The sequence below is a fragment of the Mobula hypostoma genome, chromosome 12 (assembly GCF_963921235.1).
Source record: "Mobula hypostoma chromosome 12, sMobHyp1.1, whole genome shotgun sequence".
Taxonomy (NCBI): domain Eukaryota; kingdom Metazoa; phylum Chordata; class Chondrichthyes; order Myliobatiformes; family Myliobatidae; genus Mobula; species Mobula hypostoma.
The window spans coordinates 20,564,155-20,588,900 of record NC_086108.1 but is presented as its reverse complement, the minus strand read 5'-3'; the positions used below and the strand labels follow the sequence as shown (position 1 = coordinate 20,588,900).

General features: G+C 43.3%; 1 protein-coding gene across 9 annotated transcripts in view; it reads left to right on the top strand.

Annotated features, from left to right (window-relative positions):
• The window catches only part of ralgps2 (Ral GEF with PH domain and SH3 binding motif 2), a 566,060-nt gene that overhangs the window by 496,220 nt on the left and 45,094 nt on the right, over positions 1-24,746 (top strand). For 3 of the 9 annotated variants that reach the window (XM_063063719.1, XM_063063720.1, XM_063063721.1), the window contains one exon: positions 1,041-1,758. The exons of 3 other annotated variants lie outside the window; for them this stretch is intronic. In XM_063063719.1, the coding sequence (XP_062919789.1) occupies positions 1,041-1,430 (390 nt within the window). In that variant the 3' untranslated portion in view covers positions 1,431-1,758. Of the gene's footprint in view, positions 1-1,040; positions 1,761-24,746 lie in introns of those variants that run through there. 3 more of the 9 variants (XM_063063725.1, XM_063063718.1, XM_063063723.1) reach the window with 3 other exon arrangements.

Sequence of the window (24,746 nt, the reverse complement as noted above, 5' to 3'; positions counted from 1 at the left end):
CCTCTTTGCAATCTGTGTATGTCGCTCATGGGAATAATGACAGCATGGACAGGTACAAGGACAAAATATCACGGCTGAAAAGTGAGTTTCAGAATTGTATCCAAGTCTACAAGTGTAAGAAGTGTAAAAAGTGTAAAAAATACTTAAGGAAATCAGGAGGGCTAAAAGAAGACATGAGGTTGCCTTGGCAGTCAAAGTGAAGGATAATCCAAAGAGCTTTTACAGGTATATTAAGAGTGTTACATACCCCGTAACTGGGTTGCCAAGCCAGCAGAATGGACCACTCGTTGGAGTCTGGTTTACTAGAAACTAATAAAGTTTTATTAAAGAAATAAGTAACACAGTACTCTAATTGTAAGGATATATATGCAACAGATTAGCAATGATAAAACACACACGTACACAGAACTAGGGTAATAGGAATCAACCAAGCTCTATCGCAGTCTAGGAGTAAAATGATCAGTCTCAAGTGACGCAGAGTTCAGTTCAGCTTAGTACAGTTCGCAGTAATCGCTGTTGTGCCGTTGGAGAGAGAGAGAGAGAGAGAGATGCAAATTTGATTCAGGCAGACCTTTGATGTTCACAGGTGGTTTTGGGCGGACCCTTTTATGTCTTCTATCCCGCTGTGGTCACCGACTGTGACCCCTCTGTTCCGAATACGACCGTTCTTCCGCGGTGAACCCGGCACCCAGGCAAGGGCGGACACACACACCAGGTTCCCACCAATGGTACCTTTGCACCCTGTGCTTCTATGGTCAGTTCCCGCAAACTGGACCTCCAAACCTCCACCAACTTGTGGGGGCACACGGCTCTTCCAGGGTCTCGTTATCTCGTGATCTTGTGGTGTCTGTCATGCCTTAGCGAACCTGTTCTTTTTATCCCCCTGCTGGGGTATTGCCTGTCCATCAAACTTCAAACAGTTCAGGTTTAAAGCAACTGGTCTGTCAATATTCTGAATTGTGTTTCTTTTCCGTTATCTCTTTCCTCTCTCATTAACATTTTGAACGTTTCTCCATTGCCTCCCTTATCTCTCTCATCAGCATCAATCGTCTGATAACTTGGTTTGGCGACACAAGAGTAAAAGGATTGTAAGGGATAAAATTGGTCCTCTTGAAGATCAGAGTGGTCGACTATGTGCGGAACCAAAAGAAATGGGGGAGATCTTAACTGTGTTTTTTGCATCTGAGGAAACTGGCATGAAGTCTATGGAATTAAGGGAAACAAGTAGTGAGATCATGGAAACTGTACAGATTGAAAAGGAGGAGGTGCTGGCTATCTTGAGGCAAATTAAAGTGGATAAATCCCCAGGACCTGACAGGGTATTCCCTCGGACCTTGAAGGAGACTATACTGTTGAAATTGCAGGGACCCTGGCAGATATATTTAAAATGTTGGTGTCTACAGGTGAGGTGCCGGAGGATTGGAGAGTAGCTCATATTGTTCCGTTGTTTAAAAAAGGATCGAAAAGTAATCCGGTAGGTCGGTAAGTTTGACGTCGGTAGTGGGTAAGTTATTGGAGGGAGTACTAGGAGACAGAATCTACAAGCATTTGGATAGGCAGGGACTTATTAGGGAGAGTTAACATGGCTTTGTGCGTGGTAGATCATGTTTGACCAATCTATTGGAGTTTTTCGAGGAGGTTACCAGGAAAGTGGATGAAGGGAAGGCAGTGGATGTTGTCTACATGGACTTCAGTAAGGCCTTTGACAAGGTCCCACATGGGAGGTTAGTTATCAGTCGCTAGGTATACATGGAGAGGTGGTAAATTGGATTAGACATTGGCTCAATGGAAGAAGCCAAAAAGTGGTAGTAGAGGATTGCTTCTCAGAGTGGAGGCCTGTGACTAGTGGTGTGCTACAGGGATCAGTGCTGGGTCCATTGTTATTTGTCATCTATATCAATGATCTGGATGATAATGTGGTAAATTGGATCAGCAAATTTGCTGATGATACAAAGATTGGAGATGTAGTGGACAGGCAGGAAGGTTTTCAAAGCTTGCAGAGGGATTTGGACCAGCTGGAAAAATGGGCTGAAAAATAGCAAATGGAGTTTAATACAGACAAGTGTGAGATATTGCACGTTGGAAGGACAAACCAAGGTAGAACATACAGGGTAAATGGTAAGGCACTGAGGAGTGCAGTAGAACAGAGGGATTTGGGAATACAGATACAAAATTCCCTAAAAGTGGCATCACAGGTAAGTAGGGTCGTAAAGAGAGCTTTTGGTACATTGGCCTTTATTAACCAAAATATTGAGTATAAGAGCTGGAATGTTATGATGAGGTTGTATAAGGCATTGGTGAGGCCGAATCTGGAGTATTGTGTTCAGTTTTAGTCACCAAATTACAGGAAGGATATTAATAAGGTTGAAAGAGTGCAGAGAAGGTTTACAAGGATGTTGCCGGGACTTGAGAAACTGAGTTACAGAGAAAAGTTGAGTAGGTTGGGACTTTATTCCCTGGAGCGTAGAAGAATGAGGGGAGATTTGTTAGAGGTATATAAAATTATGATGGGTATTGATAGAGTGAATGCAAGCAGGCTTTTTCCACTGAGGCAAGGGGAGAAAAAAACCAGAGGACATGGGTTAAGGGTGAAGGGGGAAAAGTTTAAAGGGAACATTGGGGGGGCTTCTTCACACAGAGAGTGGTGGGAGTGTGGAATGAGCTGCCAGATGAGGTGGTAAATGTGGGTTCTTTTTTAACATTTAAGAATAAATTGGACAGATACATGGATGGGAAGTGTATGGAAGGATATGGTCCGTGTGGAAGTCAGTGGGACTAGGCAGAAAATGGTTCGGCACTGCCAAGAAAGGCCAAAAGGCCTGTTTCTGTGCTGTAGTTTTTCTATGGTTTCTATGGTTTCACTCAGCTCGAGAAGGAATTCTCACTAATTTGCTCACCGTTTGCCATCAACGCAGCATCAGATGTGCTGGAGGAACTCCAAATGGAACTAATTGAAATTCAGTGTAACTTAGCTTTGAAATATAAATTTGAGACTGTGGATCTGGACTCATTCTATCAATATCTGGGACCGGTGTACCCCAAGATGACAGACTTTGCCTCAAAGATCCTTTGTATGTTTGGGACAACATATCTCAGTGAGCAGGCGTTCTCCATAATGAACATTAACAAATCCAAACTGCGCTCGCAGCTGACACACAGACATCTAAATGACATTATGAAAATCACAACTGCCCAGAAACTGATCCCTGATGTTGACAGGCTGGTTAAAGCCAAGAGATGTCAGGTGTCTGGAAGCAGCAAGTGAAAAATGAGTGACATTGTTCGATGCTCTGCGACATGTAAGCAAAATGCATTATGAAATATTGAGTGTCATAATATTGTGATTCATTCATTTTCTGACAATTCTATTATTGTATATGTGATCACTTCAATAAAAATTAGAGGCTAACTATGTTCATTGTTGAGTTTGGTTGCTGGAAGCAGGCGAATAAAATTTAGGTGCAGTTAGCCTACATTTACAATTTGTTTCATTAGGTCTACATTTGTGTCTGCTAATGTTCGATTTCAAATGGTTTATTAATTGAAAGGGTATGGCTCCCAAAAGAATCTGAGCCAAAATAGCATCGTTTTTTTCTCTCTCTCATCACAACTTTCTTGTAGCCTACGACTGTAAGTTAATACCAATCATAAAAATAATGCTTGCTAGGCAATCTTCTTCATAAGAAATGAAATGCGTAAAGTGAAACACTTTGTAGTTACAGCAGAGACTGAGACAACATGAGAGCAGATTAAAACAACGAAGGCAACGAAAGCTGTAGGAGCACGCGCGCGCACTACTGATCCAGCCCTCATGAAGTCGCGTTTTGCCCAATCCAGCCCGTGACCTAAAATGAGTTTGACACCCCTGACTTAGGCAAAGATGCCTAAGAACCTGCTGCAGTTTTTCTACTACCACAGTAGATCTACAGTCAATGGTTCCACATTAGACCTCGGGGACCACCCGGACGACAAAAATACCTACATCAGGCTGCTGCTCATTGATTACAGCTCAGCATTCAACACCGTCATCCCCTCAGTACTAATCAATAAGCTTCAAAACCTGGGAGTCTGTACCTCTCTCTGCAGCTGTATTCTTGACTTCCTCATTGGGACGATTAATACCGGCACACCTCAAGGATGTGCGCTTAGCTCGCTGCTCTACTCTCTGTGCACCCATGACTGTGGCTAGGTACAGCTCAAATACCATTTATAAATTTGTGGGTGACACAGATGTTGTTGGCAGAATCTTAAATTCAAGGAGGCGTACAAGAGTGAGATAGATCAGCTGGTTAAGTGGTGTTGCAACAACAATCTTCAAAGTTCAAAGTAAATTTATTATCAAAGTGTAGCGATGTGCTACACACAGAGCTAGAAATAATGAGACACAGTCTGTAAGTCGTACTCAAGACTCGCTTATTCAAACTTCGCAGCACTGGCTTTTAAGCAGTTCCCTTCCAGCCCTCTCCGGGCAGAAATGACGTCAGAGGTGCATTCGTATTCCATCTGCTATTTCTTTGCCTATTCTCCTAATCTGTCTGTCTTCTGAAGCCTCTCTATTTCCTCAAAACTACCCACCACTCCACCTATCTTCATATTGTCTGCAAACTTTGCAACAAAGCCATCAGTTCCATCATTCAAATCATTGAAAGATAATGTAAAAAGAACCGGTCTCAACACAGAACCCTGTAGAATATTTCCAGTCACTGGCAGCCAATCAGAAAAGGCTCCCTTTATTCCCATTCTGCCAATCAGCCACTGCTTTATCCATGCTAGAACCTTTCCTGTAATAACATGGACTTGAAGCTTGTTAAGCAGCCTCGTGTGTGGCACCTTGTCAAAGATTTACTGAAAATCCAAGTACACATTATCAACAGATTCTCCTTTGTCTATCCTATTTGTTATTTCTTCAAAGAATTCCAACAGATTTGTCAGGCAAGATTTCCCCTTGAGAAAACCATGCTGGCTATGGCCTATTTTATCATGTGCCTGCAAGTACCCTGAGACCTCATCCTTAATAATCAACTCCAACATTTTCCCAACCACTGAAGTCAGACTAACTGGGCTATAGTTTCCTTTCTTCTGCTTCTCTCACTTCTTAAAGAGTGGAGTGACATTTGCAATTTTCCAGTCTTCTGGAACCATTCCAGAATCTAGTGATTCTTAAAAGATCATTACTAATGCCTCCATAATCTCTTCAGCTACCTCTTTCAGAACCCTGGGGTGTACACCATCTGTTCCAGGTGACTTTTTTAACTTTGGACCTTTCAATTTTGCAAGAACCATCTCTCTGGTCATGGTAACTTCACACACTGCATGACCCCTAACACCTGGAGCTTTCACCATACTGATAGTGTCTTCCACAGTGAAGTCTGACACAAAATACTTACTCAATTCATCACGAACAAGAGAAAATCTGCAATGCTGGAAATCTGAGCAACACACACAAAATGCTGAAGATGTTATTCAGTTTGTCCACCATTTCGTTGTCCCCAATTACTATCTATCCAGCATCGTTTTCCAGCAGTCTAATATCCACTCTGGCCTCTCTTCTACACTTAATGTATCTGAAGAAACTTTTTCTATCCTCTTTAATATTATTAGCTAGCTTATTTTCATATTCCATCTTTACCTTCTTAATGACTTTTTTTTAGTTGCTTTCTGTTGGTTTTTAAATGCTTCCCAATCCTGTAACTTCCCACTAAGTTTTGCTGTATTAAATGCCCTCTCTTTGGCTTTTTTGTTGGCTCTGTCATCTTTCCTTTAGAATACTTTTTTGGGATGTACAGTGCCTATAAAAAGTATTTCCCCACCCTCTGTAAGTTTTCATGTTTTATTGTTTTAAAACATTGAATCATAGTGGATTTAATTTGGCCTTTTTTGACACTGATCAATAGAAAAAGACTTTTGTGTCAAAGTGAAAACAGATCTCTACAATGAGATCTAAATTAATTAGAAATATAAAACACAAAATAATTGATTGCATAAGTATTCACCCCTTTAATATGACATACTAAATCATCACTAGTGCAGCCAATTGGTTTTTGAAGTCACGTAATTAGGTAAATGGAGATCACCGAGTGCAGTCAAGGTGTTTCAATTGATTATAATAAAGATACACCTGTATCTGGAAGGTCCAGCTGCTGGTGAGTCAGTATCCTGGCAAAAACTACACCATGAAGACAAGAGAACATTCCAAACAACTCCGTGAAAGGTTATTCAAAAACACAAATCAGGAGATGGATACAAAATATTTTCCAAGGCACTGAATATTTCTTGAAATAAAGGCATCTGTTAGTCTTGCGAGACCAAAGTCTTCACTCTCCAGGGTGCAGGCGTGGGCAAGGTTGTATGTAAGACAGGCAGTTGCCCATGCTGCAAGTCTCCCCTCTCCATGACACTGATGTTGTCCAAGGGAAGGGCATTAGGACCCATACAGCTTCACACCAGTGTTGTCGCAGAGCACTGTGTGATTAAGTGCCTTGCTCAAGGACACAGCACACTGTTTCGACTGGGGCTCAAACTCATGACCTTCAGATCGCTAGTCGAATGCCTTAACCACTTGGTACAGTTAAGTCAATCATCAAGAAATGGAAAGAATATGACACAGCTTAAATTTGCCTAGAGCAGACTGTCCACAAAAACTGAGTGACTGTGTAAGAGGGGGACTAGTGAGGGAGGCCACCAAGAGACCTATGACAACTCTGGAGAAGTTACAAGCTTCAGTGACTGAGATGGGAGAGACTGCACATACAGCAACTGTTGCCATACTGCACCAGTCGCAGCTTTATCGGAGAGTGGCAAAGAGAAAGCCTCTGTTGAAAAAAACTCACATGAAATCTCAGCTAGAGGTTGCCAGAAGACATGTGGAACACTGTGAAGTCAGTTGGAAGAAGGTTCTATGGTCTGATAAAACCAAAATTAAGCTTTTTGACCATCAGACTAAATGCTATGTTTGGCGTAAGCCAAATACTGCACATCAGCAAAAACACACCATCACAACCGTGAAGCATGGTGGTGACTGCATCATGCTGTGGGGATGCTTCACTGCAACAGGCCCTAGAAGACTTGTGAAGGTAGAGGATAAAATGAATGCAGCAAAATACATGGAAATCCTGGAGGAAAATCTGATGTATTCTGCAAGAGAACTGCAACTTGGGAGAAGAATTCTTTTACAACAAGACAATAACCCCAAGCATAAAGCCAAAGCTACACAAGAATGGCTTAAAAACAACAAAGTTAATGTCCTGGAGTGGCCAAGTCAGAGTCCAGACCTGAATCCAATTGAGAAGCTGTAGCTGGACTTGAAAAGGGCTATTCTCTCATGATCCCCATGCAATCTGACAGATCTTGAGCAGTTCTGTAAAGAAGGATGGAGAGAGGGGGTGGAAATTGCAGTGTCCAGATTTTTCTGTTGATCAACGTCAAAAAAAAGTCAAATTAAATACGTTGTGATCCAATGTTTAAAACAATAAAGACCTCCAAAGGGTGTGAATACTTTTTATAGGCACTGTATATGTCCTGTGCCTTCTGAATTGCTTCCAGAAATTCCAGCCATTGCTGCTCTGCCATCATCCCTGCCAGTGTTCTTTTCCAATGAATTCTGGCCAACTCCTCTCTCATGCCTCTGTAATTCCCTTCACTCTACTGTAAGAAATGAAAGTAATGAATTGTCCAAAGGATGTCACCTTTAACTGTGTTATTCGCTATCTATGCTCACTTTGACCATCAAAACATGGAGGAACCTTCACAAACTTCCACATTCCCTGATCACTCTGAATTTCAGTCTCTGACACCAACGTGAGAGCATCCTTTAGGAGGGTGAGCCAGCCCGTTCCTCTTGCTTCATGAGAATATTTCAATATCTTGGCTTTGAAAGAACTGTTTGTATGCAAGTGCTTCTTCAAGTGCAAGTTAAGGAGCGGCAAACTGGTCAAGATCATTCTGTACATTCCCTGAGGAAAAGGTTTTCTCACCTTAAACAATCATGTCCTGAGGATTTTTGATCTGGACAGTAATTGGGAGATTCCCACATGCGCTCATTTAGAAAGAGGTGTGACTTACACTGACCAATGTGAAGTTGAAGATCAGTGCTTGAAAAAGTTTTGTATTCTTTATTTTTTTGTCTTTGATTTTGCGACTACTCTTTTTTGCAGAGTCAAACTCTATTACACAGTCACCATGATGCAGTCTTGGATGAATTTTGGTGTGTATTTTACTGCTTCCATAGCAGCTAACCACAGTGCCTTCCTCAAATTCTCATTTTATTGCCAACTGACGTTAGTTCAATAACTGGCAGATCCTATCACATTCTTTAAAAAAAGTTCTGAATTCTCAGACTGCAAAATTCATTTAATCTGTTTTCAAGCATCATCTGTTTAATAGGTGCAATGTTTAATGCTGAGCTTAATCAAATACTCCTGCCAATACTGAGGGAATGAAAGGGTCCATTTTTACAATTGTAATCATTAACTGCAAAGTTTCTCCATGTGGCCCTGTAAAGTTGAAACCATTTGGCAATTGTCATTAAGCATTAGAAAATAAGTATATAGTTGCCAGAATTCAGTGTTCATCGTCTCCAGGTTATTGCATGATAGCTGTTTTGTAACTTAATTCTTTCTTAATGGGAGTACTAAAAGGATTTATATCAAGAAATTCCAGCTCTTGCAAATAAGAACTGTGAGGGAAAACTGCTTTTGAACAGACCAAGGCTTACAATATGTACCTCCCACAGCATGAGCTTGAAAACCAATTTTCAAATCCCCATAATGGCTGATGTTCATATTCATAAAGCAGTAAGGTATGTTAGGGTGGTGGAGGAATGGAAAGAATTGTAAAAATTTTCTCTTGATTTATCTTAAAATTGTCAACCGTGCGTACAAATAAGTATGGGTTGCTGATACATTTTTATTATTTATAAAATGTTGAAAGTAGAGTGAAAGCTGAAAAAAACAACAAAATTTGCAAGTCATAACTAAATGTTGAGGTTTGGAGGGACCTCTATGTCCATTTACATGTATATCTGAAACTTTGCATGCAGGTGCAAGAAGCAATTAAGGAGAAAGATGCAATATGGTTTTCATTGCAAGAGAATTGGATTACAGGAGTAAAGACATATTACTACAATTACACAGCACCCTGGGTGAGATTACACCTGGAATATTGTATACATCTTGCATCTCTTGGATTTGAATAGGTTAATTTTTTTATCACACGTACAGTGAAACATACAGTGAACTGTGTCATTTGCGTTAACAGACAGCACTTTAAGAAGCAACGTTTTACCTGCAAGTCTGTTGAGGTCATCTACTGTATCTGGTGCTCCTGGTGTGACCTCCTGTATAGCAGTGAGACCTGATGTAGATTAGGAGACAGCTTTGCTGAGCACCTTCGCTCTGTCCACCACAAAAAGCAGGATCTCCTGGTGGCCACTCATTTTAATTCTACTTCCCATTCTCATTCTAATGTGTCAGTTCATGGATTCCTCTATTGCCACAATGAGGCCACACTCAGGTTGGAGGAGCAACACCTTATATTCCAATTGGGTAGCCTTCAACCTGATGGCATGAACATCAATTTCTCGAACTCTCCCCCCCCCCACCCCTTCATCTTTCCCCATTCCTGTTTCCCACTCTCACCTTATATCCTTACCTGCCTATCACCTCCCTCTGGTGCTCCTCCCCCTTCCCTTTCTTCCATGGTCTTATGTCCTCACCTATCATATTCTCCCTTCTCCAGCCCTCTATCTCTTTCACCAATCAACTTCCCATCTCTTTACTTACCCCCCTCCCCCTCTCCTAGTTTCACCTGTTACCAACCACTTTGTACTTTTTCCTCCCCTCCCTCCACCTACTTGATCTGACTTCACCTCTTCCTTTCCAGTCCTGACAAAGGGTCTCAGCCCAAAACAATGACTGTTTACTCTTTTCCATAGATGCTACCTGGTCTGCTGAGTTCCTCCAGCATTTCATGTGTGTTGCTTTAGATTTCCAGCATCTGCAGATTATTGTGTGTTTGCAACCTAAGACTCTGCTGAGCTCAGCCCACAAGTATCACCACACATTCTGTGCCCAACATAGCATGTCCATAATGTTCACAAGCAGAGCAACAACAACATAACAACAGTAAAACAAGTCACTTTCCTTGCACCCACCCACCCACTCACAAGCACAGACAGTATTCCAACCGTAGTTCAGTCTGCCTCTGGGCCTCCAGCCTCCAGTGGATTCATAATCACTGGGTCTCTGACTCAGAGCCAGGACTTTGGCCACCAGGCCTCAACTTCCATACTTCCAATTGACCTTCAGGCTTTGATCTCCACTATCAATCCCATGGTCAACAATGACAGGACCCCGAACTTCAGGCCTCAAACTCTAGACTCGCAATTTGTATACCTAGCGGGTCATTGGCCCTCATGCCTCCTTTCCATACAGATGACCAGTCCCAGGACCTGCCAAATTGGGAGGACTAAATGACCTGGGGTGGGTTGGGGGTGGGGCACAGCCTGTATCCTTCCACAGAAACACAAACATGACCCGCTAGGTATACAAATGGCAAGTTTGGAGTTTGAGGCTGAAGGTCAATTGGAAGTACAGAAGTTGAGGCCTGGTGGCCGAAGTCCTGACTGTGAGTCCATTGAGGAAGTCAGAGACCAAGTGATTTAGTGTGTGTGGCAGGAAATGTTGGAGGAACTCAGCAGGGCAGGCAGTATGGAAATGAGTAAACAGTTGACGTTTCAGGCTGAGACTGTTCTTAAGGACTGAGAAGGAAGGAGGATGCATGAATAAAAAGATGGGGGGAGGGGAAGGAGGTGAGCTGGAAGATGATAGGTGCAGCCAGGTGGGTGGGAAAGGCGAAGGGCTGAGAAGAAGGTATCAGATAGGAGAGGAGATTGGACCTTGGGAGAAGGGAAAAGAGAAGGGGACCCAAGGGAAGTGATAGGTAGGTGAGAAGAGGTAAAAGGTCAGAGTGGGGAATACAGGAGGGGAGATTTTTTTTAAAGCCAGGAAAATCAATATTCATGCTATAAAGGTGGAGGCTACCCAGATGGAATATATGGTCTTGCTCCTCCATCCACATGAGCTCTGTCATACATCCATATCACTGGCCTTCAAACATGGTGTGCAGAGTGGGGACCTAGGCTCCAGCCTGGCCTCTAACTTCCCTCATATCCCTATTCCTAAACCCTAATATGACCCCTAACTCTCCCCTCTTTGTCCCCAAAACCAATATCGATGGACTGTAATGGAAATTCACTGGATTAATACGCAGGAATCATAGAATTTTCTTTGGAGGAGAAATTGAGCATTCTAAGAAATTAAGCTTTCTTGAGAGTTTAAAAGAATGAGAGGTGATCTCACTTAAACATATAAAAATTCTTATGGAATTAGAAGTGACAGTCTGTCACAATGGAGGGCGTTGATGGCAGACCCAAATGCAAGACACAGACACTGAAGTACTTGGGACAGGACTTGGATGCAGGACCTGGGCTAGGACATGGACAAGAAACAGGGAAACTGGACAAGGAATCATGAACTAGGAGCCTGGGCTTGGGGAGGTGGGACCGGGACTAGGAACCATGAACTAGGAGCCTGTGCTTGGAGCCCAAGCCAGAGACTGGACAAGGGCCCAGAACCTGGGTCTTGCCTTGGGCTCGGACCTCAGAACCAGGCAAGGACATGACATGGCTACAGGACAGAACGTGGCTGGGGTCTTGAGGCTTGAGGGTTGAGCTTGGAGACAGGCTGGGAACTGTACATCAACATAGAGTTGGGACTTATCCTTCGAAAAGCCGGGACTCATCTTTAACACAACACTAACATGAGACTGGACAGTACATAGGCATAGAGCCGGGACTTATCCTTAGACAAGGCAGGACTCAACTTTATCTCCACACCAAGGTGGGACAGGTCCATCCGTTGGGTAACAGCAGAAGAGCTGGACTTACCCAACAGAGGCAAAGACAAGACAAGACAGGTCCCCCTGCAGGGCAATGGCAGAACGGTTTGACTTACCCCACGGAGGCAAGAACAAGACAAGACAGATCCCCCGCAGGGCAACGGCAGAACGGCCTGACTTACCCCATGGAGGCGAGGACAAGAGGAGACAAACACTGAAGAACGACAGACAGTTCCATCTCCGTATCGGGTTTGCTCCGAGTTGCAGTTACGGCCAGCAACCTCGGCTGGCTACGGAAACAGCCGGATCCCTACCTAGCTCGGAGTAGCTGACAGCCACTCAGCTGGCCCGGGAAACGGCCGAATCCATACCACAACGACAGATCCGACTACCGACAACAAGGCTCCATGAGGCAATGGTTCACCAACGCAACCTAAAGATGGCAAGTGGCCGCTCTAGCCTTACACTAGCGGGTTGCTCCCAGGGAATCTTGACAAGACAAACCAGCAGCTCACACTCGACCCCAAGGCCACTTATATTCCAAGCCCCAAGATGGCAATCAGGTGCCTATGATTAACTCAACCAAAACAAGGGACAGCTGGAAGACCCAGAGTCCTGAGTCCATGGACCGGACCGTGAACTTAAATGCGGACTTCACGGACCGGACCATGACACAGTCTGAAGGTGTAAACCCATTCAAGCCTGAAATGAGAAGTTTCTTCACCTAAACTATCGTGAATCTTTGGAATTCAATCCCCATGTGAGCTATGGGAGCTTAGTCACAAGTATATTCCAAACAAGGATCAGTAGATATTAGGATATTAAGTGACTTAAGCAATATGGAGATAGTGGTGCAAAGGTAAAATACCAGTCATAAATGGTAGAGTAGTTTTTCCCACTTGTATTTCTAAGGTTTTCAAAATATTAAGATTGATTAGACCCAGGTATACTTTGTACCAGGTATGCTCTGCCCTCTTCCAATAAAAGATTCAAAGTAAGAACCTGGAAAATTTGGTGTACCTCTTGTATCTTGGGAGTGACCTGTTAGTGAAGACAGACATTGATGATGAAATTCATCATTGCCTTCAATGTGTCAGCGTGGCCTCTCGTTGATTGAAGAAAGGGGTATTTGGAGATCAAAACCTGAATTTTGGCACTGGTGAGCTGTAATCTTTTCCTCCTCTATGCTCTGAAGCATGCACTAGATCTGACAGGCATCTCAAGTCATTGGCAAAATACCACCAATGCTGCCTCCACAAAATCCTCCAAATGCACTAGGAGAACAAGAGAATCAACATTGGTGTCCTCTCTCAGGCCAACATTCCAAGTATAGAGGCTGTATTACATTTACTCAACCTCATTAATCTGACACTGGATTCCTGAAACAGACCCTTTATTCCTTGCTCTGTCATTAAGGGTTAACTTTACTCGCCGTATACACTTACATGTATTAGGAATGTGTTGTGGTGTGATGGCATAGCATGCAACAAAAATGATATCATTCAACAATTATAAAGAATAAAGAATTATGTAAAATTAAGTTAGTACAGATATGGAATAAATTGTGCATAAATACATAAATACCAGAATATACTTACGATATAAAAAGCATTATAAAAAGTGGTTTGAAGTGTTTTCGTGAGGGAATTGATAGAGGAAGTGGATTGGGAATGGACTAACTAAAATGATTGAACAGATTACTTGTCTTTGGGAAGAAACAGTTGTATATAGATACATACTTCGATAATAAATGAATCTTTGAACCTTTGAAATGCCGTGAAATTTTTGTATTATTAGTTCTAAATCGCGTTTTCCAGAAGGGAGCTTTCCAGAAGAGAATATACTAGTATGCTCTGTGGAATTTTCAGCTGCCGCAAAAAATATATTTTCTGCCGAGCCTTTTTGTTAATGACGGAGATGTGGTTCTTCCACATGAGGAATGCATGAGGGATGAGGTCCTGAAGTGTGAGTTTTGGGAACTAGGCAGAAGGCTGAAGAACAGGACCTCAAGGGTGGCGTTCTCAGGATTGCTGCCAGTGCTACGTGATAGTGATGGTAAGAATTGGAGGAGATGGCAGTTGAATGCATGGCTGAGGAGTTGGTGCAGGGAGCAGGGTTTTAGATTTTTGGATCATTGGGATCTCTTCTGGGGAAGGTGGGACCTGTACAGATTGGATGGGTTGCACCTGAACTCAAGGGGGAGCAATATCCTTGCAGGTAGGTTTGCTAGCATGGTTTGGGAGGGTTTAAACTAACTTGCAAGGGGGATGGAACCCAGAGCGATAGAGCAGTGAAAGAAGCGCATGGAGTAAAGCCAGATCTAACATATAGAGAAGCTTTGAGGAAAGAGAAGCATAATAAAGGGTGTAAAGGTAGTAAGGTAGAAGGGCTAAAGTGCATGTCCTTCAATACAAGAAGCATCAGGAACAAAGGTGATGAACTGAGAGCTTGGATACATACATGGAATTATGATGTAGTGGCCATTACAGAGACTTGGCTGGCACCAGGGCAGGAATAGATTCTCAATATTCCTGGATTTCAGTGCTTTAAAAGGGATAGTGGGGGGGAAGGGAAGAGGGGTGGCATTACTGATCAGGGATATTATTACAGCTACAGAAAGGGTGGATAATGTAACAGGATCCTCTTTTGAGTCAGTATGGGTGGAAGTCGGGAACAGGAAGGAAGCAGCTACTCTATTGGGAGTATTCTATAGGCCCCCTGGTAGCAGCAGAGATGCCAAGGAGCAGATTGGGAGGCAGATTTTGGAAATGTGCAAAAATAACAGGGTTGTTATCATGGGTGACTTTAACTTCCCTAATATTGATTGGCACCTGATTAGTTCCAAGGGTTTGGATGGGGCAGAGTTTGTTAAGTGTGTCCAGGACGGATTCCTGTCATAGTATGTTCACAGGCCAACTAGAGGGAATGCCATACTAGATCTAGTACTAGGTAATGAACCAGGTCAGGTCACAGATCTCTCAGTGGGTGAGCATCTGGGGGACAGTGACCACCGCTCCCTGGTCTTTCGCATTATTATGGAAAAGGATAGAATCAGAGAGGACAGGAAAATTTTTAATTGGGGAAGGGCAAATCATGAGGCTACAAGGCTAGAACTTGCGGGTGTGAATTGGGATGATGTTTTTGCAGGGAAATGTACTATGGACATGTGGTCGATGTTTAGGGATCTTTCGCAGGACGTTAGGGATAAATTTGTCCCAGTGAGGAAGATAAAGAATGGTAGGGTGAAGGAATCATGGGTGACAAGTGAGGTGGAAAATCTAGACAGGTGGAAGAAGGCAGCATACATGAGGTTTAGGAAGTAAGGATTAGATAGGTCTGTTGAACATAGGGTTGCAAGAAAGGAGCTTAAGAAGGGGCTGAGAAGAGCAAGAAGGGGACGTGAGAAGGCCTTGGCGAGTAGGGTAAAGGAAAACCCCAAGGCATTTTTCAATTATGTGAAGAACAAAAGGACGACAGGAGTGAAGGTAGGACCGATTAGAGATAAAGGTGGGAAGATGTGCCTGGAGGCTGTGGAAGTGAGCAAGGTCCTCAATGAATGCTTCTCTTCGGTATTCACCAATGAGAGGGACCTTGATGACGGTGAGGACAATATGAGTGAGGTTGATGTTCTGGAGCATGTTGATATTAAGGGAGAGGAGGTGTTGGAGTTGTTAAAATACATTAGGATGGATAAGTTCCCGGGGCCTGACGGAATATTCCCCGGGCTACTGCATGAGGTGAGGGAGGCTAAGCCTCTGGCTAGGATCTTTATGTCCTCGTTGTCCACGGGAATGGTACCGGAGGATTGGAGGGAGACGAATGTTGTCCCCTTGTTCAAAAAAGGTAGTAGGGACAGTCCGGGTAATTATAGACCAGTGAGCCTTACGTCTGTGGTGGGAAAGCTGTTGGAAAAGATTCTTAGAGATAGGATCTATGGGCATTTAGAGAATCATGGTCTGATCAGGGACAGTCAGCATGGTTTTGTGAAAGGCAGATCATGTCTAACAAGCCTGATAGAGTTCTTCGAGGAGGTGACCAGGCATATAGATGAGGGTAGTGCAGTGGATGTGATCTACATGGATTTTAGTAAGGCATTTGACAAGGTTCCACACAGTAGACTTATTCAGAAAGTCAGAAGGCATGGGATCCAGGGAAGTTTGGCCAGGTGGATTCAGAATTGGCTTGCCTGCAGAAAGCAGGTGGAGGGAGTACATTTGGATTGGAGGGTTGAGACTAGTGGTGTCCCACAAGGATCGGTTCTGGAACCTCTACTTTTCGTGATTTTTATTAACGACCTGGATGTGGGGGTAGAAGGGTGGGTTGGCAAGTTTGCAGATGACACAAAAGTTGGTGATGTTGTAGATAGTGTAGAGGATTGTCGAAGATTGTTGAGAGACATTGATAGGATGCAGAAGTTGGCTGAGAAGTGGCAGATGGAGTTCAACCCGGAGAAGTGTAAGGTGGTACACTTTGTAAGGACAGACTCCAAGGCAGAGTACAAAGTAAATGGCAGGATACTTGGTAGTGTGGAGGAGCAAAGGGATCTGGGGGTACATGTCTACAGATCCCTGAATGTTGCCTCACAGGTAGATAGGGTAGTTAAGAAAGCTTATGGAGTGATAGATACATAGATAGATATACTTTATTGATCCCGAGGGAAATTGGGTTTCGTTACAGCCGCACCAGCCAAGAATAGAGCATAAATATAGCAATACAAAAACCACAGACAATCAAACAACAAAATGCAAAGTATGCCAGATGGAAATAAGTCCAGGACCAGCCTATTGGCTCAGGGTGTCTGACCCTCCACGGGAGGAGCTGCAAAGTTCGATAGCCACAGGCAGGAACAACCTCCCATGACACCCAGTGTTGTATCTCGGTGGAATATGGCCGGAGTCCAACAGCAAGAAGTTCAATACCCGGTCTACAAACATGTTCCTCGATCATAATATGACCCGGATTGCACAATCCGTTGTTAACCAGAACAGTCAGCCCCCAACTGCTTTACGCTTACCGTTCTCAGTGCACTTCCGGTCAGCCCGATCGGTCTGGAAGCCCTCCATGGAAAAGTTTTGATCAGGTATGTCCTCGTGCAGCCCCGTTCCAGTAAAACACATAACACTGCACTCCCGAAATGTTCTCTGATGCCTGGCTAGTGCTGCGAACTCGTCCATTTTATCACCCACCGATCACCTCTTCTCCATAAGTCTCTGTTGTCTCGACCGGTCCTCTTTCCTCACCTTTGTGATCCCCCTATGGATCGTCTGTGTGTTTTCCTCCAGATAGTTTTCCGCGTTCTGCTTGCTAAACCGGCCGGCATACGCTCAATCAGCTGGTCCCTGGAATAAACAATGCGACCATGCTTCTGCCCCGCTAATGAGACGTGTCGGAATGTAACTATTTCCAGCGCTAAAAACCCAAATAAAACTCTCTCTACCAGCATGTTTGAGAGGGTGCAGCTTCAACGTGTTACCGTGAAAAAAAAATACAAAAAATAACGTAAGTTAAAGAAGTAAGAAGAAAAAAGTAAGATTATTAGTCAGAACGGCTGTAACAGGCTGCTTGCACGACTGGCATATGCGCACTAACATAAGTCTTTCATAAGTCGAGGGATAGAGTTTTAAGAGTCACGATATAATGATGCAGCTCTATAAAACTCTGGTTAGGCCACACTTGGAGTACTGTGTCCAGCTCTGATTGCCTCACTATAGGAAGGATGTGGAAGCATTGGAAAGGGTACAGAGGAGATTTACCAGGATGCTGCCTGGTTTAGAGAGTATGCATTATGATCAGAGATTAAGAGAGCTAGTGCTTTACTCTTTGGAGAGAAGGAAGATGAAAGGAGACATGATAGAGGTGTACAAGATAATAAGAGGAATAGATAGAGTGGATAGCCAGCGCCTCTTCCCCAGGGCACCACTGCTCAATACAAGAGGACATGGCTTTAAGGTAAGGGGTAGGAAGTTCAAGGGGGATATTGGAGGAAGGTTTTTTGCTCAGAGACTGGTTGGTGCATGGAATGCACTGCCTGAGTCAGTGGTGGAGGCAGATACACTAGTGAAATTTAAGAGACTACTAGACGGGTATATGGAGGAATTTAAGGTCGGGGGTTATATGAGAGGCAGGGTTTGAGGGTCGGCACAACATTGTGGGCCGAAGGGTCTGTACTGTGCTGTACTATTCTATGTATAATGATGCGCAGGAATCTGAATATTGAAACAGTACTAACTGTAGAGTTGTTGATGAGTGGGTGGAGAGGAGACACAAGTCAATATGTATCACAACTGTTTTGAGGGCATTCCGGACACTAGCTTGGTTACTTCTTGGTAATACTTGTATCCATCACCTCATGTGATTACTCCATTGACAGTGATGTCACTAAGAATTTTATCAGTTTTAACTGAATGATCACTGTAAATGCAGTCATTGCAGCATAGAAAAAATAGGAGAGGGGAAAGAACACACCCCTGTGGTGCACCAGTGCTAAGTGAGAGGCATGTGGAGATGTTCTTGCCTTGTCTCTCATACTACCTCTAGTCACAGAAGTTTGTGAATCACCTGCATATGGGACTTGGTACATCAGGTTTGGAGTGTTTCTCTTGCAGAAGCTCAGCAATGATGGTATTGAAGACTGAACTGAAATCAACAGAGAATCCTGGCATATGTACCAGTGGAGTTGAGGTGCTGCAGTATGAAGTCCACACCAATGTTAATTACATCTTCTACAGATCTGTTGCCTCTTGTAGGTGAACTGCAGCAGATCTAGAAAATTGTGAATTATGGATTTGAGAGATGACATGACCAGCCTTTCAAAAGTCTTCACTATGACTGATGTGAGTGCAACTGGCCCTGTAGTCATTGTATCCTGGAAATAGGTTATGTCATGGAATAGATGCATCTTAGAAATAGGTTACCAGTTGACGGAGGGAAATATTCATGGATGTGCTTGAAGAAGATAACATCCTTACTGACCACTCCCATGCCAGGATCTCTCCGGTTGGAGAAGAGTATTTGGGATTTTTGGGACCTTGATCATGCACCAAGATTGCCTTTCAAACGACGTAGAATATTCCCTTTCGGTTACTACCTGCTTCACCTATGCAAGAATGTACAGTTCCCAAATTGTCCTTGTTATCCACCTCGGAAATCAAAAAAATGGTCAAAGGCATGCTCAATCCTGAGGGCCTCTTTAAAAAAATTGTTCATTGGTATTAAGTCTTTGAATTCTTCAGATTCTTGTGCCAACATTTTCATTGTAAAATATTTCTCTTCAGTGAACAGTTTCATCTTCATTTGTTTGTTACAATATGAATGCACTTCCTGTAGAATTTGGGAATTCATCGGACCTGCTGGACTCCCCGATGACTACTCCTGTGGGAAGTGCAGCCAACTCCAGCTCCTGAAAGACCACATTAAGGAGATGGAGCTAGAGTTGGAGTTGGGTGAACCAAGGATCATCCTGGAGGCAGAACAATTGATAGATGAGACTTTTGAGCATGTGGTTACAAACAGAGTGCAGAATTCAGGGAGTAGATGGGTGAACACCGAGAGAGGTAAAGGGAGAAAGAAGTCAGTGCAGGATTCCCCTGTGTCTATTCCCCTCGGCAATTAGTATATGCCTTTGGACACTGATGAGGGGGCTGACTTATTTGGGCAAGGCAGCAAAAGCCAGACCAATAGCACTGTGGTTGGCTCTGAGCCACAGAAGGCTGAAGTCAGACAGAGCAAATGTCATAGGGGACTTGATAGTTAGGGAGGCAGACAGGAGATTCTGCGGCAGCAAAAGAGACCCCAGGATAATGTGTTGCCTCGCAGGTGCTAGGGTCCAGGATGTGCTGAGCGGTTGCAGAATATTCGTGAAGTGGAGGTGAGCAGCCAGAGGCTGTGGTACATATTGGTACCACTGACATAGGCAGGAGAGACATGTGCAGTAAGTTTAGGGAGTTAGGAAGGAGGCTGAAGAGCCGGACCTCCAAGGAGGTGATCTCCAGATTACTCCCAGTGTAACGAGCTAGGGAAGGTCAGAACAGGAAGACAGCACAGACGAATGAGTGGCTGAGGAGATGATGCAGGAGGCAGGGTTTCAAGTGCTTGCATCATTGGAACCTTTTCTGGGGAAGGGGTGACATTTATAAGTGGGATGGATTGCACCTGAATTGAAAGGGAGGTTTGCTAATGCTATTGGAGAGGGTTTAAATGAGACTTGCAGTGGGGTGGGAACCAAAGTGAAGAGGCAGAGGATAGGGCAGTTGGCACACAAGTAGAGACAGCTTGTAGGGAGTTTGTGAAGAAGAATGGGCAGATGACAGAGCAAAGATACACAGACAGATGGTTTGAGATGTAGCTATTTTAATGCAAGGAGTATCATAAACAAGGCGGGTAAACTTAGAGCGTGGATCAATACATGGAACTATGACATTGTGGCCATTACAGAGACTTGGATATCTCAGGGGCAGGAATGGCTGCTGAGGGTGTCGGGCTTTAGATATTTCAAAAAGGACAGGGAGGGAGGCAAAAGAGGTAGGGGCATGGCATTGCTAATCAGGGGTAATATCAAGGCTGCGGAAAAGGAGGAAGTCATGGAAAGATTGTCTACAGAGTCAGTGTGGGTGGAAGTCAGAAACAAGAAGGAGGCAATAACTCTACTGGGTGTTTTTTATAGACCCCCAATAGTAACATGGACATTGAGGTGCAGATAGGGATGCAGATTCTGGAGTGGTGCAATAATAATAGGATTGTTGTGACGGTGATTTTAACTTTCCTATCAATGACTGGCATCTCCTTAGCACAAGAGATTTGGATGAGGTGGAGTTTGTTAGCTGTGTTGAGGAAGGTTTCCTGATGCAATCTGTAGATAAGCCAACTAGAGGCGAGGCTGTACGATCTGGTATTGGGAAATGAACCTGGTCAGGTGTCAGGTCTCTCGGTGGGACAGTATTTTGGAGGTAGTGATCACAACTCTTATCTTCCATAACCATAGCGCTGGAAAGGGATAGGAGCAGACGACTTGGGAAAACATTTAATTGGGGTAGGGGAAATATGATGCTGTTAGGCAGACACGGGAGCATAAATTGGGAGCAGATGTTCTTAAGGAAATGAACGGCAGAAAGGTGGCAAATATGGTGTTCAGGGAACATTTGCATGGCATTCTGCATAGGTACGTTCCATTGAGACAGGGAAAGGATGGTAGGGTAAAAGAACCATGGTGTACAAAGGATGTAGAAAATCTAGTTAAGAAGTAAAGAAAAGCTTACAGAAGGTTCAAGGAACTAGGTACTGTTAGAGCTCTAGAAAATTACAAGGTTGTCAGGAAGGAGCTTAAGGAGCTAGAAGGTGCCATGAGAATGTCTTTGCGAGCAGGATTAAGGAAAACCCCAAGACATTCTACAAATATGTGAAGAACAAGAGGTTGAATCATGTGAGAATAGGACCAATCAGGTGCGATAGTGGAAATGTGTGTATGGAGTCGGAGGAGGTAATGCACGTAATGAATACTTTGCTTCAGTATTCACCAGGGAAAAGGACCTTGGCAATTGGGGGTATGACTTACGGCAGACTGAAATACTTGAGCATATAGACATTAAGAAAGAGGACGTGCTGGAGCTTTTGAAAAGCATTAAGTTAGATAAGTCACCGGCTCTGGACAAGGTACACCCCAGGCTATTGTGTGAAGCAAGAGAGGAGATTGCTAAGGTTCTGCTGATGATCTTTGCGTCATCAATAGGGACGGGAGAAGTTCCAGAGGATTGGAGGGTTGCAAATGTTGTTCCCTTGTTCAAGAAAGGGAGTAGAGATAACCCAATAAATTATAGACCTGTAAGTTTTACTTCAGTAGTGGGCAAGTTGTTGGAGAAGATCCTGAGAGGTTGGATTTATGAGCATTTGGTGAGACATAATCTGATTAGGGGTAGTCAGCATGGCTTTGTCAAGGAAAGGCAGGCCTTACGAATTCTTTGAGGATATAACAGAACACATTGATGAAAGTAGAGCAATGGATGTAGAGTATATAGATTTCAGTAAGGCATTTGATAAGGTTCCCCATGAAAGTAAGAAAGGAGGCATGGGATCTAAGGAGACCTTGCTTTGTGGATCCAGAAGGCAAAAAATGGTTGTAGATGTTCTTATTCTGCATGGAGGTCGGTGACCAGTGGTGTTCCATGGGGATCTATTCTGGGACCCCTCCTCTTTGTGATTTTTATAAATGACCTGGATGAGGACATAGAGGAGTGGATTAGTAAGTTTGCTGATGATACAAAAGTTGGGGATGTTGTGGATAGTCTGGAGGGTTGTCAGAGGTTACAGCAAGACGTCGGTAGGATGCAGAACTGGGCTGAGAAGTGGCAGATGGAGTTCAACCCAGATAAGTGTGAAGTGATTCATTTTGGTAGGTCAAAATTAAAGATGATATAAATGGCAAGACTGTTGGAAGTGTGGAGGATCATAAATCAGAGAGATCTTGGGGTCCTTGTCCATAGGACACTCAAAACTGCTGCACGGTTTGACAGTGTTATTAAGAAGGCGTATGTTGTGTTGGCCTTCGTCAACTGTGGGATTGAGTTCAAGAGCCATGAGGTAATGTTACAACTGTATAGGGCCTTAGTTATACCCCACTTGGAGTAGTGTGTTCAGTTCTGGTCACCTCCCCACAGGAAGGATGTGGATATTATAGAGAGAGTGCAGAGGAGATTTACAAGGATGTTGCCTGGATTGGAGAGGGTGCCTTGTGAGAATAAGTTTAGTGAACTTGGCCTTTTCTCCTTAGAGCAACAGAGGATGAGAAGTGACCTGATAGGGGTGTATAAAATGAGAGGCATTGATCGTGTGGATAGCCAGAGGCTTTTTCCCAGGGCTGAAATAGCTAACATGACAGGGCATAGTTTTAAGATGCTTGAAAGTAGGTACGGGGGGGATGTCAGGGGTAAATTTTTCTACACAGAGAGTGTGTGGTGCATGGAATGCACCACCAGCAATGGTGGTAGAGGCAGATACAATAGGTTTTTTTAAGAGCCTCTTAGATAGATACGTGGAGATTAGAAAAATAGAGGGCTATGTAGTCGGGAAATTCTAGACAGACTCTCGAGTAGTTCAGCACAATATTGTGGGCTGAAAAGCCTGTAATGTGCTGTAGATTTCTATGTTCTATATTCTATGTTTTAATACACTGATCAATTAGTACAGTTGAGAATTTCCTTCAGATATGGATTTTGATGGCAGATTGATTTCATGAACTGGGAAGCTTGAAAGAAAGAATCAGAATCAGGTTTATCATCACCGACACGTGATGTGAAATTTGTTAATTTAGCAGCAGACTTGGATTTTGAAGAGCACAGCTGGAGATTTAAGACAACGTTCTTTGCAATTTTGCCCCAATACAATATCAGACCTTAGGGATTGTATTCACAGTTTGAGATGAATGTAGATCACTGGGATTGGATTTAAATTTGTGGAACGCCAGCTAAAAAAGCAACCAGTTGAGAAGGAACTTGGTGTTGGTTTCTTACATAGAAGACTTTCTATTGGAGACTTCCCTGTTGTTATTGCAGTTAAATTTGTCTCCTTTCTTAAAGAATATGGCTTCCAGTTGCAGAAAATAAAACCTTGGACTGCAATTATTTTTTCATGTGGCTTGCTCTCTGTCTCATCTGTACTGCTGAAAGACATATTGAGTAGAGATTCAAACTATTGTAGTCATGAAGTAGAGGGAAAGTATTGAAACTGTGACTTCTGCCATGAACTATTTATCACTTCCCTCCACAAGGAAACACTGAGTGAAAACTTTTAAGGAAAAGGATTAAGAGAAACCTTTGAAACCATTTTTGTGATGTCATAAATTTGAGTACTGATGCTGATTAGCTGATATTAAGCTACCTATGGAGTGAGTGGGAAATCAGTATATGGAAAATTGAGGCCGGTGATTTGTAAGGTTCAGCTAATTAGCATTAATTTGGAAAGATACACTTTCCAAATTGCAAATGCGAGATTCTTCAGTTCATTTATTTGTTATGTGCCATGTAGTATGACATGGCTGATCATGATCTTTCAGAAGTGGTTTGCCATTGCTTTCTTCTGGGCAGTGTCTTTACAAAGTGGGTGACCCCAGCCATTATCAATACTCCAGAGACTGTCTGCCTGGCCTTAGTGGTCATATAACCAGCACTTGTGATGTGCACCAGCTGCTTATATGACTATTCATCACGTGCTCCCATGGTTCCACATGATCATGATTGGAGGCCTAAGCAGGTGCTACACCTTGCCCAGGGGTGACCTGCAGGCAGGCTTGCGAGGGAAGGAGTGCCTTGCACCTGCTTTGGAAGAGGCATATCTCCACTCCGCCACCCAAAGGTTCTTCAGTACTATCTTTTAATTTATTTTGTTGCCATATGAGATTAGGGGCCCAAATTTTTAGTGGTTTATCCAGAGCAGTTTCTGGACTAACTTCTCCAAGTTTTGGGAAAATAGCCTGAATATTGGAATGAGAGGAAAAGAATAATGGTGTGAAAAATTAGTAAAGTTGATGTAGTATTTCCTTGTGATAATTTAGTGATTTATTATTTACACAAACTAGGCTGCAAAAAGAAGACTGTGACTGCAACATCAAGGGAAGATCATATGGAAATAATAAAGCAAACATTTGGGTAACCTTAACTGAAGTGTATTAGCAGGATGTGACTCTGTTTTTATAGTTTCTAAAGATAAAATAAGGTGTCTGCACACTAGTATGCTGGTTGCTGCTGTTTGAAGTAAATTTTTTTTATATAACAGGTGAAAAAGAGATCTTTGTCAAACAGAAGTCAGATGTATAATAAATTGAAACTATGCTTTGGAAAGAGATATATTTGTATAGCACCTTT